At 41.9% G+C, this 19134-nt stretch overlaps 1 protein-coding gene across 4 annotated transcripts in view; it reads left to right on the top strand.

Moving 5' to 3' along the window:
* C4H12orf4 (chromosome 4 C12orf4 homolog) overlaps positions 1-18474 on the top strand; it is a 29126-nt gene extending 10652 nt beyond the window's left edge. For 2 of the 4 annotated variants that reach the window (XM_006265399.3, XM_006265398.4), the window contains exons 9-14: positions 3096-3224; positions 5779-5853; positions 8398-8600; positions 12752-12809; positions 15954-16021; positions 17861-18474. In XM_006265399.3, the coding sequence (XP_006265461.2) occupies positions 3096-3224; positions 5779-5853; positions 8398-8600; positions 12752-12809; positions 15954-16021; positions 17861-17953 (626 nt within the window). In that variant the 3' untranslated portion in view covers positions 17954-18474. The remainder of the gene's footprint in view (positions 1-3095; positions 3225-5778; positions 5854-8397; positions 8601-12751; positions 12810-15953; positions 16022-17860) is intronic. The other 2 variants (XM_019482184.2, XM_014606387.2) reach the window with 2 other exon arrangements.
* Positions 18475-19134: the final 660 nt, after the last annotated feature.

Raw genomic sequence — 19134 nt, 5'->3', positions numbered from 1 at the left:
ATTAATTTAAAAGTAATACCCCTGATTTAAAAAAATGATGACAATCCTACATTCCATTTGAAGTCAGTGAGAGTTCTATATGATCTCCACTCCTGAAAAACAGGCAGATAATGGTTGTGAGCACACTCCTAAATAGCTAACGTTTATATAAATACCATGCCCGCAATGGCTAACCAACTGATTATTTTATTTGCCCTCATTCCAATCTTGGCCACACAGCCCTTCTCTCTGAACCACATTACAGACCGCTCCCAGCTTCCGCCTGACGTTCAGTACAAAAATGTTTACATTTCAAGTGTGTGTTTTTTGGCCAGAACAACTGTTGTTGAGTCTCCTGTTCCTGCCATCTAGTTGATCATTTTCTTTTAAAATGTTTCCGATAAGGAGGTAGCACAAGGAACTTCTTTTCAAAGGGCATACGGGTGCAATGAGACTTGAAGCAAGAGGAGGGAAATAGAGTAGGAGCAAAAGTTACAGCACACTGTCCAGGGTGCTTTAGGTCCTAAAAAGTAGATTTCAGACTTGCAGTATTTTTTTTTTTATTTTTTTTTTTTTAGTTACCTTTCATAAAACAGAGAGAGAGGTGCCTGTCTTAACACCTAGACAGAATTAACAGTCATTTAAAAGACCTATTAAACAAAGCCAGAACTTGCAGCCATTCCCACAATGTAGAAAATCATTCTACTAATTTTTGCAGCAAAAAGTGGTGGGGGAAGAGGGTGAAAAGTCCTTTAAATCTATTACTTAAGCAACAGGCTCCTTCCTGAAAGACTCTAAACGAGAATCTGTGTGGAACATGCCGTGAAGCTCAACAAAGTATGTGAATGATTAATTGTCAGTTCAAACTTGGGCTTTGATCTAAGTGGGGAAAGCATGGTCTTCCTTAGTTTGGAGTGTGCATTGCCCAGCATGGTGACTCACTGCATTTGGGGGTCTTTTGAAACAGCTGGAATAAAAAAAAAATATTGATCCACATCCAGTGGCTCCATACTTCTCACCCAAGAATGAGAAACGTTAACTTTAATTCTGACTAAAATAGTTTCTGTTTTAGGGCAAACTCTCTCCTTTATTCCAAGACTTCTTTTTCTTTTTCCTCTGTTTTGGCTTAGAGATGTCGTGTATAGGCCAAGTGGCAAAATTTTAAAGTAGTATTTTATAACAGAAACTTTAAAGAAGTATCTTTGCATCTAAATGCTTGAAAACTTTGGTTCTACCCAATTGGCTTCATTTCTTCCAATTTACCAGGAGTTTAGGGTGCCCATAAAAAGGGTGTTAGGCTACTCCAAAAACAAGTGCTTGGAGTTAGTGGATGGACAGTGAAAAGCCATTCAAGCAATAACTACTTCAGGGATCCTTGCTAATGGCTTGCTCTTTCTTCCATTGACTTGCATAGAGACCTAACCTCTAGGTAGGGAACCTGGAAAACCAGCTGCAAAAAACATACTTGTTGCTATTGTAATATATTGGCTGTTTTATATGTGATGTCCTGGGTATGACCATGAACTGCAACCAACTGGAGGGCCTGATGGCAACATGATGGGGCTACTTGCCCTGCGACGCGCCCCCCCCCCCCATAAAATACCACAATGTTGCAACCTCCAGAGTAGGGCAAGTATGGGGCACTTCAAAACTGTAGTTCCCGCTGCCTTGTGGATACTCCTTGGTTGGAGAAAATCTAAGGGATCCTGACAGAAACATGCTATTAATGAGGTGTTTGGCAGTCGGCAGCAGTTCTCATCCAGCACTCTCTGGGAGAAGCTATGGTCATCAAGGCACTGAACATCTGGACTTTGGCATTTGGATTCTGTCTCAGTAGTCTAAATGGTGTGTGGTAGGTCTTGGGCAGCCTCTACTCCTCCATACTCTTGCCCTGGGTGTACACGTCAGAGGTCTTGGTGTGATGGTCACAAGACTTTATACAAGTAAATTCATCAGACACCTGACTTGTGTATACACCATGATCCAGAGGATTGACAGTTGCCTATTTTTATGTGATATCAGACTCATAGCAGCTTGCCTACTGGGAGGCCCCCTGGAATTGGCATTCTTGTTTAGCTGTAAAACTTGTTCTGTGTTGTTTTTTTTTTTTTTTTTTTTTACACTAGTAGTCATCATTGCAGTGATCGTTAACTAATATTTGGAGAACTCCCCCTAAAATCTCTCTGATGGGTAGCACTGAAAGATTATAGGCCCATATTTGAATGCTTACAGAATAAAAGGAAAAACAGACTTGTGCAGATCTGTGTTTTGGTTCTGACATAATTTCTCAAGTTCACCTGGTGTACAACAGCATTATTGAAAATTTCCTTTCTAAATGAGCTGTTAATTTAAAAATGTTTTAGTTCTGTCTTTAAAGTGCTTGGGATTTTAAGGGAAACATAGTAAATACCATGTTTAGTCGAATCTACGATGATGTTTTTTTCCCCAATCGGCATTGGTGGGGAGGGGAGGAGGTATATACAAAGCGGGGTGGGGGATAGGTAGCTGCTACAGCTTTGACTCTGGCACTGATCCTGGGTTAGGACCAAAGTCCTAACCCACTAATGCCCCCACTGTCAAGTACAGCTAGGCACAGAGCACCTGGAAAGCTTCCCCCTGCCTAACCAGTCAGCAGTGCCAACCATCTTTGTGGCTTGGCAAGGGCTGTGCTTCCACATGCTGTGGCCTAGGGAGGAAACAGAGCCAGAGCAGTGTCTGACAGTGAGTGTGGGGGGAAGGGGGGCAGAGTTTAGGGTGAGTGGGGTGTGCAGGTGGCAGGGCAAGAAGGCTACAGAGGGAAGAAGTGTGGGGAGCAGAGGGCAAGGGGGCCTCCTGACCCCTACCTCCCACGCCAGCCATTGCTTTCCCTGCTATAGTGGTGGGGGGGCAGGGGAATGAATTCAGTACCTGGAAAAATTACATCAAACTTTGTACACTTTCTGTGTATAGTATCTAATTACTGGGGGGTCATCTTAAATTGAGGATCATGTTGGATTCGAGTAAATAAGGTAAGTGTGCCATTCTTGGTGGCTTTGTTAAATCGGTAGTACAAAATGTATATTGCGTTCACAGATACAAATCTACAAGTTGTGTGCTAAACTTGTATTTCCTTCTAGATTTTGCAACAGTTTGCCAAGAATGCACAGACTTCCATTTTCCTGGGATTCAAAAACAACTCGAAATTGTCCAGAAGGTTGTTTTTTCTGCTAGAGCACAGCGTAGCAGTAAGTCAAAAAGGCATCCTGGTCAGTGGCAACTTGTTTCTCTTGAACAAAAACAGTTCTGACAAGGTTTCTGTGGGTGTGGGCAAGTTGCTTTTACTTTCTCTTCCTTAGTTTCCCATATATCTAAAATAGAGGATTCCCTGCTGTAAAACATTTTGGGAACTCAGGGGGAACAATGTAGTTTTAAACTCAAGGTGGCCCTTATCCTTCCATATCACTTTAAGCTGGTTGAATGTTTTTATATGCAGTAAAAGAAGATGCAAAACTCGGAAAACACAAACTTTTAGAGGTAGCTGTGGTCTCCAGTACTTTCACATTTTGCTTCCTAGCAATAATTCGGCTGGTTCTCCTCTTAACTTGTCTCCAAAGATCCAAACCGGACATAAAAATATTCATCTCTTCCTGATACAGTCTGTAAAGTTGTATGAAAGGAACATGGTCCAAAATGACCAACTTGCTCTATTGTCGAAGGCAAAGAGTCCTCTTGGTAGGATAGTAAACAGATCTCATGGAATAAACCTGTTTTAGAGGCCTTGTTCCTCATATGTAGATAGTAAGCTCTGCCAGGGTGCTAACTTCTATCTGTCCCTCTGTTAAGCTACAGAGTCCAGTTAGTGTGAATTCCAGGGAAAAACTGATTTTTTTTTTTTTTTTTTTTTTTTTCAAGCCACCAATGAGCAGAAGCCAAAGATTCAAATGTGTGCCTTTAGTATAGTGAACTCTGTCAAGTATCCTAAGCTTTTATACTCGTGCACATGTATTCTATAATGAGCATCAGGGGTCAAATTAGATCAAGCCTACTATGAAAAGCTAATCCTCCTGATCCTCTCTGTAGTCAGGGTCAGTTTTTAAAAGAAAAGATAGATAGTGGCACTTTTCCAAGCTCTGTCCCAGAAGAAGCTGCCTTCTTGACATATGATAGATTGGGCAGACGATCAGAATATAATTCTGTCCTTTGGGTTGCTTGGGCTGCATTCTCCCTTTGTGGTGTTCATGCATATTTACAGGTTCTAGTGCAGACCCCCCACTTTTGATATGAAAGCAGAAACTAGGTGGTGGTGTCTCCATATTCAGAGAGATGTTGCTTGACCTTGCAGTGCACCAGCATCAAAATTTAGTGCTTACTGAAGTGAATTGGGGAAATTTTGCCCTCAGAGCTGTTCTATCCTATGTATAGACTCAAGGAAGCAGTGCTGTGTAAATTAACCTCTGTTCATGTTCTCTCTGAAGCCATAACAGACTGATTTTTAATAATCCTGAAATTCTAAAGCATATGAATATGCCAACCCCCTATATTCCTGGGCCCCTTTCTCCTTCCCTCTGCCCCTCTCCCCCACTTGAACATCATCAGTAATCAGGCTTAACCGGTCTCTGTCTTTAAAGTTTTAGAAATTATAATGGGGAATATGAGTTGCAAATATTTTACTTCTAGCAATGGGGTACTGAAGCAAAAGATTATCAATAACTGATAATGGGGTGTGTAGATCTTTCACAAATGTATTTACAAATGGTAGGAAGTTTTCTGCCTACATGCCTTTGAGGACACTACTCTTACATCAGGGTGATATTTTCTTTTCTCATAAAGAACTACTTATGTGGTTTAAATGAATCAGTAACACGAATAGGCACGTAGGTCTATAGTGGAATAAACTTACTGTGGTACTGTGTATTGTAATAGAATGGTCTCATTAAAAACATCTGTCAGTTTTTCCTTACTCTTGGTTTTATTTGAATAGTTATAACTTTGTTTGCAATACTAGGAAATAACAGCAATTTAATGTAAAAAGTTGATTCTCTACCTAATTTTTTATCTCACTTTTAAACTCTTTTTCTATAGCTTTTTTCTGTTAAGTGAGTGGCAAACTGTCAGTTGGCCACCAGAAACACTCTAGTTCACCTTTTTTCCCAGGAAATATAAAGTCTTATTAGAAATGCATGGAAAGTTTAAGAGCTAAAGGGGCAAGAGAACTGGTAGTAAGAGTCTAGGGCAAGGCTATACAACAAATTTTAATGAGGTCTACTTGCATGGTACACTCTTGATGGACTGCAGAAAGTAGGGGGAGGCATGCACAGATTGGTGAATCACTGTTCAGCAAGGACACAGGACTCGCTGTTTTTATTTTCCAATTTTTTGGCACAATAAAATGCTTTATTAAAGAATTATGGGATTGCCCTAGCAAGTTGCATGTGAGCTGTAGGTTGTGCACCCTGCAACAGGGTAACTCTATGAAAGGTCCCAATGCAGTATTATCAAGAACCTCCCAATATTTAAATACAAGATCTCTCATTTTCAGGTCTGTCTCTTCTGGCTGGAGATGAGGAGGAGTGAAGAATATTGAGCTATCTGTTTTTTGTATTGAGTGTGATGGTTAAGGTCAAAGTTGATTATTTGCATTCAGGACCAGATTCAATGTCCACTGAACTCAGTAAAGACCACTTTTGATTTCAGTGCACTTTGGATTGGTTCTTAAGTTGTTAGAATATGGCACACATGAAACTATTGAAGCATTTCAGCTTGGTAACTCAGTAATGTTAAGGCAGTCCATATACAGTATATTTAATATTTATACTACAGATTCACTAAACAGAGATGGTGGAAGTGAAGATAGATCCAAGAATATTGAACGAAACCAATCAAATATTTTACCAGGTGAGAGTCAGTGTTTTTCTTTTTTTTTTTTTTTTTTTTCTTTTTTTAAGTAAACCTGTTGTTATGCTTATTCCTAGCAGTCACTCTACGTTCCGGAATTATATAACTAAACACAAGGGAATGTTTAAACTAAACATCCTTCTTCTTCTCGGAAGGCAAGGATGCCCCTGTAGGTATGGCCCAGACTGTGGTGTTGGGGCATTTGGTTTCTATTCCCAGCTTTGCCATGGAGTCACGCTGTGACGTTAGGCAAGTCGCTTATTGTCCCTATGCCTAAGACTTCTGTTGTAAATCAGGTGAAGAAGTAAATTATAAGGCTTGCAAATAATTCTCTAAAATACTTGGTTCTGCATACTATCACAAAATAGTTACAACTGAGCACATTTTTAAGCATAGGAGTGGTCCATGGGAATGTAGGAGCATATGATCTTATGTCCTCTTACAGGTTATCCTTTCAATAAGGAAGTTATCTATAGCAATTATTTGAAGATCTGCACGCATTGGATGTTCCTTTTTGGAAGGAAAAAAGCTTTAGTTTATCCATTTAAATAACTATCAAGATGGATACCTTGACATCGTTATGGGGTATCTTAAATCTATGTAGTAGAACGGAATTGTGGAACAACTTAAGCCAAGGGTGGTGATCCTTTCCTATTGGATTAAAAGGAGATTTAGTTTAACTATCTAGTGGACAAGCTATTTTGGACAGACCTTGGAGATTAACTTCTGCTTTTGTGTAAGCAGGGAGAAATGAGCCTGCCAGAAACAAAGGGCCCAGTCTGTAAACCTTTCTCACTTCCTTTTGACCTCTCCTTGCAAGCATTCTTTCTTACTTTACTGCAGAATAGTGGGGTTTGTTCGTTTGTGAGTAGGCATCTACTTTCCTGTTTTTCCTTGAGTTTTCACTCACTTATATTCTGGTCTTTCATGTACCCTTCCATCAGCTACTTATTAAAAACAATTTACAAGTTGTGTGAGGAGAGGCAGGAGAGATGACAGTCTTACCAAACGGTGTGTTCCATTTCTATATTGCCTGAGAGTATCCATTAAAAAAAATGAAATGGTTCATGGTAATGTTATGTCCTAACAAGGCTGTTCCTGTCCCCTGTTTTTGCAATTAGGCCATGATCCTGTGTGAGATTTGAGCAGGCACAGATCATCATCCTGATTACTGGGGCTGCAGTTTGTTGCATTGGCATCTTAGTGTGGGTTGGTGTCTCCTTATCTTGCTGCAAATCTCAGATCTATCTCATGAGCCAAGGTTCTGCTGCTCCTTGTTTCTTTTTCTGCTGTAAGAATAAAGCTGTGTGTTTTGTTAGTTTGTTTTTTCTTCTCCAGGTCTAGAAGTATATCTTAACCAGTTGCTTTGGGCTCTTTTTAAAAACAAATCTTGGTTAATCCTACCCTGTTACAAATTCTTATTCAATTCTGATCTTTGGTATCTGCACCTTCCTGTATGCTCCCCAGTTAAGTAATCTGTACCCACTGTCTTTCCCACAAGCTTTTTGTATCTTTTATTTTAACTCATCCTTTTTTTGGCATTTCCTCCTCCCACATCTGTCTGCTCTGCAGTGCTTGCGTCTATATTTTTGAGTGTTACACCTCCTTCCCCCTCCTTTGTCTTCCACATTATATTATTTCCTACCACATATAGGTCACATCCATCTATCCATTGTCTATCCACTGACTAAATAGCAAGGAACTGTCTAGACTGAACAGAAAGGATAAGTACAGATAGTGAAAGAGCCCAAGGCTGAATTGGTTCAATCTTTGCAAGTTGGTCTAAGCTGCACAGATTGAACAGACATTCACTTTTGATTCTGGAAATGCAGCCACATGTCTGTAGTGTCCCAGGCCAGAAGCTGGGGGGCACTAGAGCACCCCTCCCTGCTTGGCTGGAGCAGACAGCTTGGCCAAGGCTAGCCTGCCCACCCTACAAGGGGTGGGGAGGGGGTTGTGGGACAAGTGCAAAGCATCCTGGGATGCTGGGGCACTATGACTTAACTTGAATCTAGAGGGGATCTGGGACAGAAGTCTGATACTACATCTCACCAGGTTTATCTTAAACTGATTTCAAACATTTTAGAAGTGGTTGATGTGCACTGAACTTCTCTTGTGTTACAGATTTGAACTGGTTTCTGATCACTTTATACCAGTTTGTGTCCAAGCAAGGGAAGGGGTCATGTTTCATAGGCTCTTAAGTTGTTTTTTTTTAAGTTTTTTAGGCTATGGACAAACATACTCTTTTTAAAGGGGAAGAGGAGCTGCTATGCAGTGTCACCCATCAACTATTATGATTAAGGATCTACCAAATTCACAGTGGAAGTAGTGTGTGCCAGTCCCTTTAATCTTGCATGTTACCTCACATGTACCTCGCCCCTTGCCCCACACCCTCACTGCTGACTAGTGGAGGACCCCAATTGATGTTAAATACTTCCACTTTTATTCCCACTGTGCTGCTTACGGCAGTTGTAGGTTGATTTTTGTATTGAACTCTATATCGCAAGCATGATGGATTCTTTTGTCTATTGCCTTGTTCCGCAGGTGAATTCTACATCACACGTCATTCAAATCTTTCTGAAATTCATGTTGCTTTTCATCTCTGTGTGGATGACAACGTGAGATCTGGTAACATTACTGCTCGTGACCCTGCAATCATGGGCCTCAGAAATATTCTCAAAGTCTGCTGTACACATGACATTACTACAGTTAGTATCCCTCTCCTGTTAGTACATGATATGTCAGAAGTAAGTAAACCAAAAAAATTGTATGTGATTTTGACTTTAGAGAGTATTACCTTTCTGAATACCAATAACAGCTGCTAGCCAATTTGGGAGGGTGTATAGTAGCTATACTGTTTCATCAGTGTCAGTTCCTGGTTGAAAAATCAAAAGTAGATATGAGATATTTAGAGCTGTCTACCACTGTTTAGCTCTTTGTATTTATTTATATTTAGGAAATGGCCCTAAATTACAGTTTTAAATGTAGCATTTCTTGTGCCTTTTAAGAACAAATACGGCCTTGATCCTGCAAAAAGAACCATTAATGTGGATCCTTCATGTGTACTCTGCATGCATCTGCAATTTATGGGACTCCATGTGGGCAAACCTATCTGTGCATTTGTCTCCTAAAAGGATCAAGTCCCGTTACAGTGCAAGATCTAGCTGTGTAAATAAAACACCTCTGTTAATGTTGAAGTAGGCATTAACGGACAATACTTTAAACACAAGTTTAGTCATGGATAATGAACACTGAAAAAATGAAACCTAATCTAATAGTGTTGAGATTTGATTTTGCTGTGATGGTCCAGGAAAAATATGAAGAAGCAAGAATTTTGTGGATGATTCTCTTTTATTGAACCAGCTGCAGGGTTGAGATAGACATGCCCAATAAAGGAATTGCCCACATGAATCCATTTCTAATCTGACACCATTTTCTCCTCCCCCACCCTTGAAATTACTTGTTGAGACTGCAGTCATGCTGATTTAATTGATGTGGTTTTAAGGGTCTACCCAATAAAGTATCTGTTGGGAATAAGTCTTATTAGGGAGGAGAGGAAACCATTCAGTAACCTATGTATTGTGGATTTTCCTGTTTTAACATTTTTGTTAAAGTTTCAGACTACATGAACAGTTTATAAAATACCTGCTTTAAAGGATGCTATAGTATTGTATGAAATTTGAAGAGTATAAAATGATTGCCTAGGTCTTTTAAAATTGATAAATTAGCCCTTATTTGTTTCATGTTTGAAAGTTTGCAGAATAAACTTGATGACCTGCATGATAGGAGGTGTGTGTATATATAAATATAAAAATTTAAACAAAAGTGTAAATTGCATTGGAAACATTGATAACAGTTTGCTGCAGCTGGCTGACCTTATTTAAAACCTGAAACGTCTATACCTGAAACTCCTTATGGAGGGAAGAATGAACAATATTACCTTTCTAAATGCTAATCTGAAACTACTGAACTCTGAACTAAATCTGAATTTAGTGCCTTTAGTAACCTTGTTTTTTGAAGCTGTTTACCACCTACATAAAAACATTTTTGTAAAGTGGTTAACCAGTAGCACAGCTGCAAAGATGTTTGGATGTTCACTGTGACAGGCATTCGTCATGAGCTTTCTTTTGTTCTCCCAAAGATTATTCTGTTTTTGTAGATGGAGAAGTGAAATATATATTTAACTCAAGGATGGCAATGAGTTTATCAAACTGAAGGAGGGCATCGTATCTCACTTGTATGCGGACCTTTATATAAAGCAAATGAGTGTCACTTTGGGGAGAGGGTGGCAGAATGTTACTATTTCCCTTACTGTGACGTTAGTATAAAGCATGGTACAATTTGCCAGGCATTCAAACCCACATCTAAGAAATTAGAGGGAGAAAGAGAAATGAATGGCTGGAAGACTTCTGATCTGAAAGGACTGTAACAGTTCCAGCTAAGTCAAGACCAGGCAAGAACTACTTAGTCATCTGATACCTGTTATATATCCTAGGTGAACTGATACAGGGGATGAAACGAAGCTACTAGGCAGATGTTCACACTTATCACTTGAACGCAACTTGCACCTTCGTTTTATAGATTCAGTGTAGAGGCCATTGCTGCTGCTTGTATATCTGTTTGAAGAAAAACAGACCTCATCAAGGCTATTAATTGGTGCCTTTTTGTGATCATTACATTTAATGTAAAATACTCCTTTTTTTGGAAAGGAAAACTAGAAAAAAAATCAGTAGTATGCATTCTCTTCCTTCCATCTATCTAGTTAAATGGCTTCTAAGTAGATGTTTTTATTCAAGGCATTTTATTTGGGGCATATCTACTATGGCCAAATCCTAAAAACCTTTTTCCTTTTTACAATACACAGATACTAAAGCAAAAGTCCAGTTAAAAAGCACTATTTAGGAACTTGGGGCCCCTGTTAGTCCAGTTTCTGCAAAGACTTAAGTGCATATTTAAAATCTTATGCACGTGACTGTACCCACTAATTTGAATCTGCCAGTTAGAACAAGTAAGTAGGAAGTCCTGCAAGACTTACCAACAAACTTGGGCTCTGATAAGCAAGAGGAATAACAGCCCTGCTACTAACAAATTGGCTCTTTTTTTTTTTATTATCCTTTTGAATACAAGGATAGGTGACATGGAGTTACTAATTACAGGCAAAGTTCTCAAGCACTCTACCACCCTAGATTAACACTAGTAAACTTAAACTTTTCTTGTCCTGTGTCCCTGCACTTGAGACCAGTGTCCATCTAATCTTCAGTCATAAGGACAGCTGTAGAGTACATTTTTACATGTAAAAATAATATTCCTAACCTGGTGAAATAATGAGAGCATCGGCTTTAAAGATGACACAGTAGTGATTCAGGTTATAATCCATTTTGAGTTCTTGTGGGTTGAATTAATTGGTGTTCTGTGTTCAACCTGTTATTTCCCTTAGTGCCCACAACACTTAACATCTATATTCCTCTGGAACTGTCCAAGAACTAGTGTCATATCCTGCTGCTTCAATTGATCCTTTTAAGGCATCATCTCACTTTCCATATTGACTACAGAATGTGCTGCTAACTTGCCTTCAAGGCAACAGAACCTTTCTTTTTAGATTCTGGTTTTTAACCTAAGCCAAAACAGGGATCAAAACTACCAGCAAACGCCTACCTTTCATGTGACAAGAAGCTTGTGTGGGCAGATAAATTACAATGGAGACCCAGTATTTCTTCCGGAAAACTTGAAGAAAATACTCTGCTGTCCAGCATTGTGCTATCTGATCCTTGTGTTGTGTAACTGAAGGGTGAAGCAAACAGATGTGAGGAAAACAGATGTGAGGATTTGCATCATGAGAACTGTTTTTAAATGTTGGTTTTACATATAGTCTCTATTTTATGGTAGGGGGATGGGGAGATGCTCTAGATATAGTGTAGGTGGGAACTGTGGTTTCCAGCAACCCTTGAAGGCAGTCATGTTGGGTGAACGGTACTGTCATCACCAATCCTGGGTCTCCCTTTTCAAAAAGCTCACCTTTAAAATGCATTTACTGTTTACTCAATAGTATCTTCTAGTACTTTAAAATAGTGGTTGAGCTCTTGTTGTCATCCATAAGGTATGCAACATTTCTAGGATGCTTTGGGAAACTCAGGTTTGCTTTATGGCTTCAGTCTTGTTTGAAGAACTGAAACACTGGTAAACCTGGTCTGACATTCAAGGGAACTTGGGTTCAGAAAAAATAGTTTTTAACAAATGTGTACACATGGAAGTCATAATTAGGGACCTACCTAACTCTTGGCAAATGAAAGCAGTTTTCGTTACTTGGTCACAGCCCAAAGAGCCGATTTTCGTGGTGGTTTGGGAGCAGCTTTGCCCCTTGGCAATGATTGGTGGAGAGGCCCCGGTGGGAAGAGGGATGAGGGGACAGCTGCCATCTTGATTTCTGGCTGGTGTTTGTGCAGCCCCACCCCTCGGTGCTAATTAGCAGAGAGGCACGAGGGGTAGTCGCCATCTTGGTGTCTGTCCTTCATGCTGTCCCACCAGCCAGCACCTTCACTTCCTGGGCAGGCTGCGAGGCTGAGCTGCACTGGCAGAAAGAATTTCTGGCTCCCACTGGAGAGCCAGTATCTTATTTTCATTACCATTTTTTGGTTGATTTTTGGGAAATGGTGGCCAATGTCCCTTTTTTTGTAGAGATCACCGTTCTTCATGATTTCCATGAAAATTGCATCACTGCAATTTAAGTAGGTCCCTACTCATAATACTATAGATCATAAAAATAAAATGGGAGTGATTTTTAAAAACCTGATTAAAATAAATTGCCCGGCCACAACAAAAAATGCTCTGTCTTCAGTCACGTGTTTTTTGCTTGGTTGCACTAAAATGTAAAATAACTTTTTTTTTTTTTTTTTTTAAGGAAATGACTATACCATGGTGCTTAAAGAGGGCAGAACTGGTATTCAAGTGTGTCAAAGGTTAGTATTACATTTCACCTATTCTTCTAGATCAGGACTATCCAGCTGGTGGCCTATGGGCTATATGCAGCTCACAAGGGGTTAATATGAAGTCCCCCATTGCTCCAGTTGTATAGCAGCTGAAAGCTCAAGGATCCCTCTTCCCACCCGGGCTTCTGCTATATGCCCACACCCACTGGGCAGGGCAGCATGGCATAGTGCAGCTTGTAGTGCCTGGGGAGTCTGCAGCCCAGAGCACCCATGCAGTGTAGTGCCACAGGGGAGTCTGCAAGTAAGGTGAAGCAGTGTGTAGTGCTGCATGGGAGTGTCTGTTCCCACATACAGTCCAGTAGAGTGGGGGGTTGCCTGCACACATGTGAAGCATACAGCCTGGGGGGCCCTGTGGTCCATACTAGTGGTGTGCAGCCCATGAGGCATGTATCTACCTGCTTTGAATCTGGACAGTCCTGTTCTAGATGTCCTTTGTTCTCAGGAAGTGGGTCAAATTGACCTTTTGCAAGAGAGACAAAAGGAAATGAAAATGTAGAGCTAGAAAAATGTTGAACTTTTAGTACAACTTTAATACACTTTAAATACATTTTTAAAATCTTAATTGAAACAGCTGTTGCCATCTCAGAATTGGGGGGGAGGAGGGGATGTAATGTTAAGACGTGTGAAAATCCTAGTACATACATGGATGGATAGATGGCTTCGAAGAGAGAGTTTGCTATGTTAGCCTGAAGTCGGGGTGGATTTGCACCTTTTAATAACTAAATCAAAGAAGCTTTCGTAAGCAGTGGACTTGCTTCATCAGTTGCTATGAAGGGATACAAGATAGCTTCAAGCCATCTCTGTACTAGTGCCAAATTGGTCCTTGAAATACACTGTCAAGTAGCTCAACCTCTTTTTCCCACCCCCCTCCATTTTTTTTTAATGGGGGACTCCACTATTTTTTTCGATGTTATTTTATATGCTAATGCATTTTTACCATTGGGAGTTTTTCTGATTACTGTCGTAGCTTTACCTTTATTTTCCTAGTACTTCTGTGCCCCATAAATAATTCTTCCCATTTTTGGTGATCAAGTGCTTCAAATACCTGTAGCATGTTATGTTCCCTCCACCAGAAGTAAAGCAGCTACCTCTTAGTATGTACTACATAGTCATAATTCTATAACATGCCTGTGACCCATAATTAGAAAACTACACACTGTACTAACAAAAGTGTACTCTTATTTGTCAGTAATATACCATGGGCTTGTTTTGGGTTCATGGGTCATAGTTTGGCAATCCCTGTCTTTATAAATGCCAAGTTGTCACCTAGCCAGGTTTTATATATGAAGACTTTTCTTGATAATAAATCCTTCTTATACTTCCTCTTACCCTTCTCTGAACTGCTTCCAATCTGTCAGTCTATTTCTAGTCATACCATACCTGGTTGCGAATTCAGCATTCCAGGGTACACCATAGGGTTGTGCGAAATTTCAGTAGCTGTTTCATTTAGTTTCAGATTCGGACATTTTAATGGTTGAAACACCAAATCCGAAACAGCTCTGAAACAAAACGGGCCATCCAAAATGATTTGGATGTTTCGGAGCTGTTTCAGAGGTGGGCTATTGACATCTGTAGGTGGTGGCCAGTGACAATGATCTGTCCCTGAGGTCACTTCCAGCCCGGGGGATGGGGAATCAACCCGGGAGCTGGGGGAATGTTAAGGTCCCTGAACATTTCCCCCAGTTTCCGGTTCAATTCCCCAGCTCTCTGATCACTTCCCCCAGCTTTTCCTGTGGGGCACGGGGCCCCAGATGATGCGGGATGACAGCAGGCTGCTGCTGCCAGCTGGGGATGGTGGTGGCTCTGAGCTATTTTCCCAGCCGGCAGCAGCAGCCTGCTGAAACCCTGTATGCAGATCTGGGGGTTACACCCCCAGGAAAAGCTAGGGGAATGATTAGAGAGCTGGGGAATTGAATTGAGCTCCGGTTGACAGGTGGTGCCACCCCAGCTCCCAGGCAGCACACGGTGCCCTGGCATGCAGTGCTGCACCTGTGCCCTGGCACCGCACCCACACCCTGGTGCAGGTGCCGGGCGCTGGTGGGGGTGATCCCCACACTGTGCGGGGGGGGTTCTTGCCACGAGCCCTCAGGCCCCAATCGCTGCTGCCAGAGCCAATGTGTGTGGGGCTTTAAAAAAAATGCTCCGTACTCACCAGCTGCGGAGCATGCGGATGACAGCAGGCTGCTGCTGCCGGCTGGGGCCAGTGCCAGTACCCGAGTCTGCCTGGCACAGCCCCCACCAGGAAGAACCCAGTGCTGGCGCTGGCCCCAGTAGGCAGCAGCAGTCTGGTGTCATCCTGCACACAGATCCAGGAGTCCACACCTCCCGGGAGGGCTGCAGGGCTATGCCAGACTCCTGCGTGGGGGAGTCAGCCCCTAGATCTGTGTGTGGGATGATGGCAGGCTGCCTCTGCCAGCAAGTGATACTAGTTTTGTTTGGAACAGTTTGAAGCGTAGTTTTCCAGAAATCCCTGCATCTATCTCCGTGAAATACGCCAGGGTTCATGTATTCGGAAGAGGCTAGCATCCCTGCAAGTTTCATCTGAATCAGGCAAGAAATGACAAAGTCATAGGCAATTTTGTGATTTCCCCATTATAGCCTATGGCCAAAACACCATCAAAATTCCAAAACAGTTTTGGCCGAAACTAAATGGGACAGTGATTCGAACACCGAAACTAATCACTGTCCCTCTGAAGTGCCAAAACCAAAACGGAACACAGGTGTTTCGCACGGTCCTAGTGCACCAGGCCTATGTAGAGAAGTCAGCTAGCTCTGGAAGAATATTCTCAAAATAATCAATCTTAGGAAGTATCTTCTAATTCCTGCGGGTCTGCAACATGCTGTACATTTTGGCCAAGAACTAGAATGTCATACCTTTCAAGATTTTTAGTGTTGTGTAGCAAATCATTTGGCCAAGGATTTGAGTCAGCAAGCTGCCCAAGCCAGTGAAGGTATAGGAAGCCAAAGGCACCAATCTGATGGCTGAGGTTGCAATAGTTCCATGTAGCTGGCTAGAACCTTTGCTATCGGATGTTGTTATATGTTGCATGATAATGTCATTAAAAGAAAAACCTGTTATCTATAAATGTGTAAATCATGAATATTTCTTTCTAGGCTTCATGATGGAAATGGCCTCCTGGGATGGAGGAATATCCCGTACTGTACAATTCTTGGTACCACAGGTGGGTTAAGTTGAGAAATGTGCTCCTGCTGTGATCCAAGAGACAGTCGGAACAGGAGCTCTGTTTTTTAGTTCTATAAAGATACAAAAAAAGGAAGCTGGCATTCTTTGAAGAGATTGGGATCAAACTTAATTACTTCATTTTTAGGCTTTTCACTGGTTGTTTTCCTAGCATCTGTTAAAGTTAGTGTGTTGAGCCCAAATGCATGCCCATGAAAACAGGGGGACAATTCCCACACAGTTCTGTGGCAGACCATGGGATCATACAAGCCCTGCATTAGAAAAGTGGTGCTTAACCTTTGGCCCCATGGGCCAAATGAATGCCACAGTGCCACTCCTCAGGTCAGGCCCTGTGCCACCCCACTCTGTGCACTCAATACAGCACACAGGGCCATGTGCTGTAGCTTGCAGGGCTCCCTACAGTTCTGGAAATTTGGCAGCAGGGGCCATTAATGCTATACTGCACCCCTGCCAACAGTTTTTCAGACCCATGGGGAGTAGGGTGATCATGCATCCCTAATTGGACTGGACAGTCCCAGAATGGGATTATCAAGTCCTGGTCCCAGGCTTCATGACTCCAGGACAACATTTGTCCCAGATTCACAGCATCATGCAGGGATCTGGGTTTCCCCTCAGAAGCAGATAATGTTCCAGCCTACAAGGGCTGTTTGGGGCTGCCAGGAGTGGGACTCGCGGGGAGGCAGGGCGTGGGCTGCATGCATGTGCAAGCCTGCACACATGCATGTGGCCAGGGAAGTGCCAAGCAGCTTGCTGTGGGTAAGTCTTTGGGGAGTGGAAGGGGGTGTCTTGGGGGTGGTGGTGTGGAGATCGAGGGTCCCATAGTGAGGGAGGGAGTAGGGCTGGGGCAGTGCATGGGGCCCCAGGGTGGGGAGTAGGACAGCCACGGGTAGCTCATTCAGGGTATGTGAGGCATGGGGGGGGTGGTACCCCACTGCTGTGCGCACCCCCCCAAGGCTCCCCATCCTGCTGTCCTGTACCCAGGAGCCCTACACTGCCATAGTAACATGTCCCCTGTCCGCTTGGCAGTAGCAGGGACAGCAGCGGGCATGCAGTTGTGCCACCCACTGCTGTCAGACAGGTAGAGAGCATGCAGCTGGCATGCGGCTCTGCGGGGGAAGGGCAGCAGGCCAGGGAGCCCTGACCTGGTAGTGGGCAGCCCACATCTGCCCCTGGCCCACTTGGCTCTGCTCCAGCCATGCCACTGGGCGGTGAGGGGGGAATTCGGAAAAGGTGGTCATCCTAATAGGGATGGCAGGCTGCACTAGCCTGTCGGCAGGGGGTTGAGCACCCCTGCATTAGAGCATGGCAGTTCTCTATGTATGTAACTGAACTGATAATTCTGTGTGGTGTTCAGAACCAGGGAGTCCTCAAACATATGAAAAGTACTAAAATTTTTGTTTTTGTGGCTATTCTGAAAATTGGCCTTCAGAGTTGAGAAAAGAACTTGTATATATTGATAAGGAAATACACAGCTAAACAATGAGGAAACCAAGAATAAATTGTGTAGCAAAAATTAGCTCTTAATCTTGAGTTTGGAGAGATGTCTTAGTACCAGCAAATAATATGCTAGATCTGCTTTAGAAAGAACTTGTGAAAAGTGGAAGGAGTTCACTAAAATGGGTAAATTATGCACCTATTGGGTAATATTTTAAAGTAAGCTTTGCTATACTTACTGAAAAACCATCATGAGGGACCTTCTTCTATAAGGTTCCAATATCCCATGGATTGCCAGGAGAAATATCTGTGGGCACAGTTACTTGCTGCTGTAAGTTAGATGCACTTAAATTAAAGGTTTATGGCAATTTTTTTGTTTTTACAGACTATTTCAGAAGAAATGTTTTATCAGTTGAGTAATATGCTTCCCCAGATCTTCAGAGTGTCTTCTACACTGACTCTGACATCTAAGCATTAAACTCTGTGGAGCAGTAAGACACGGCCTGTTGGAAAAAAATGAGAATATTTGTTTGTATGTTGAATGCTTGAAATTTCTGCATCTTCCCAATATTGGTTGATAATCCCAAACTGAAACTTCAGTTACAAGTTTCAAACCAAATACTGCATGCCTGTTTAAATATTAATAATGATAATATAATTATAGCAATGTCCTGTCTAAAACTGGATGCTTGCAAAAAAAATAAATCAGATATTCTGCTTCAGTAACATAATGTTGACTTTCAATTCATGCAAAACAAATGTGCTCTAATTTTACATGTAATCTAGCAACACAGTAATTGTTATTCTGACAGTGGGAGTAGAGATATCTGCTTATTTTGAAAATGTTTTCAGAAATTTGTCTAGTGACTTTGTTAATAATGTTAAGCAAACCGCCTTAGAAATTTTTAAACATGCCCCACTTGTCTTTTCCAAGGTCACACTGACCATGAAAACAATGTAAATATTTCAAAATGAAAAATAAAATAAAGTGAAAAGTAACCACTAGTCTGCTTTTTTTCACATCTCGTTCAGTAACTATACTTTTGTCACAGTGATTACTAGTTTTTGAGTTCTGTTACTGTATTGTACTCTTTCACATCTGGTACTCTTAGCACAGTGGGAGCCAACCTTGGCAGACATGCCACAAATTTGGTTCCGCATCCACCCTGAATGTCACTCCAATTCTCTTCCATTGCATGATCTGTTGATCTAATTTCTGCCCTGTCCACTGCTGTGCAGCTTCTGTTCCCTCTTTAATTTTGCTGCATGTTGTACAATTCCACTTGTGCCAGATGCACTGCAGGTTGGTGACCCCTGTCTCTAGGGTATGGACACAAGTTTAAAAAAAGCAGCAACTCTTGCATTCTAATTCTTATGTGTGGACAAGCTGGGAAGGAGAAGCTTGGCATGTTTGTATCCTTCCTGGCTTTTAAATAACAATTAAAATGTAACTGCTGCTCCCCTCTGGAAGCAGCTCCATATATCCATGCCATTAATATGAAGATTTGACATTAGACGCAGGGGCGGGCAATTATTTTGGACAGAGGACCACTTACTGAGTTTTGGCGAGCCATCGAGGGCTGCATGACAGGCAGCACAGGGCAGATTAATACTAATTTTCTAAATTTTTTTAGGGGCCCTGCACGCTGAATAGAATGG

This window comes from Alligator mississippiensis, chromosome 4 (genome assembly GCF_030867095.1).
Source record: "Alligator mississippiensis isolate rAllMis1 chromosome 4, rAllMis1, whole genome shotgun sequence".
NCBI classification, from domain to species: Eukaryota; Metazoa; Chordata; order Crocodylia; family Alligatoridae; genus Alligator; species Alligator mississippiensis.
This window is presented reverse-complemented; position numbering and strand designations above follow the sequence as displayed.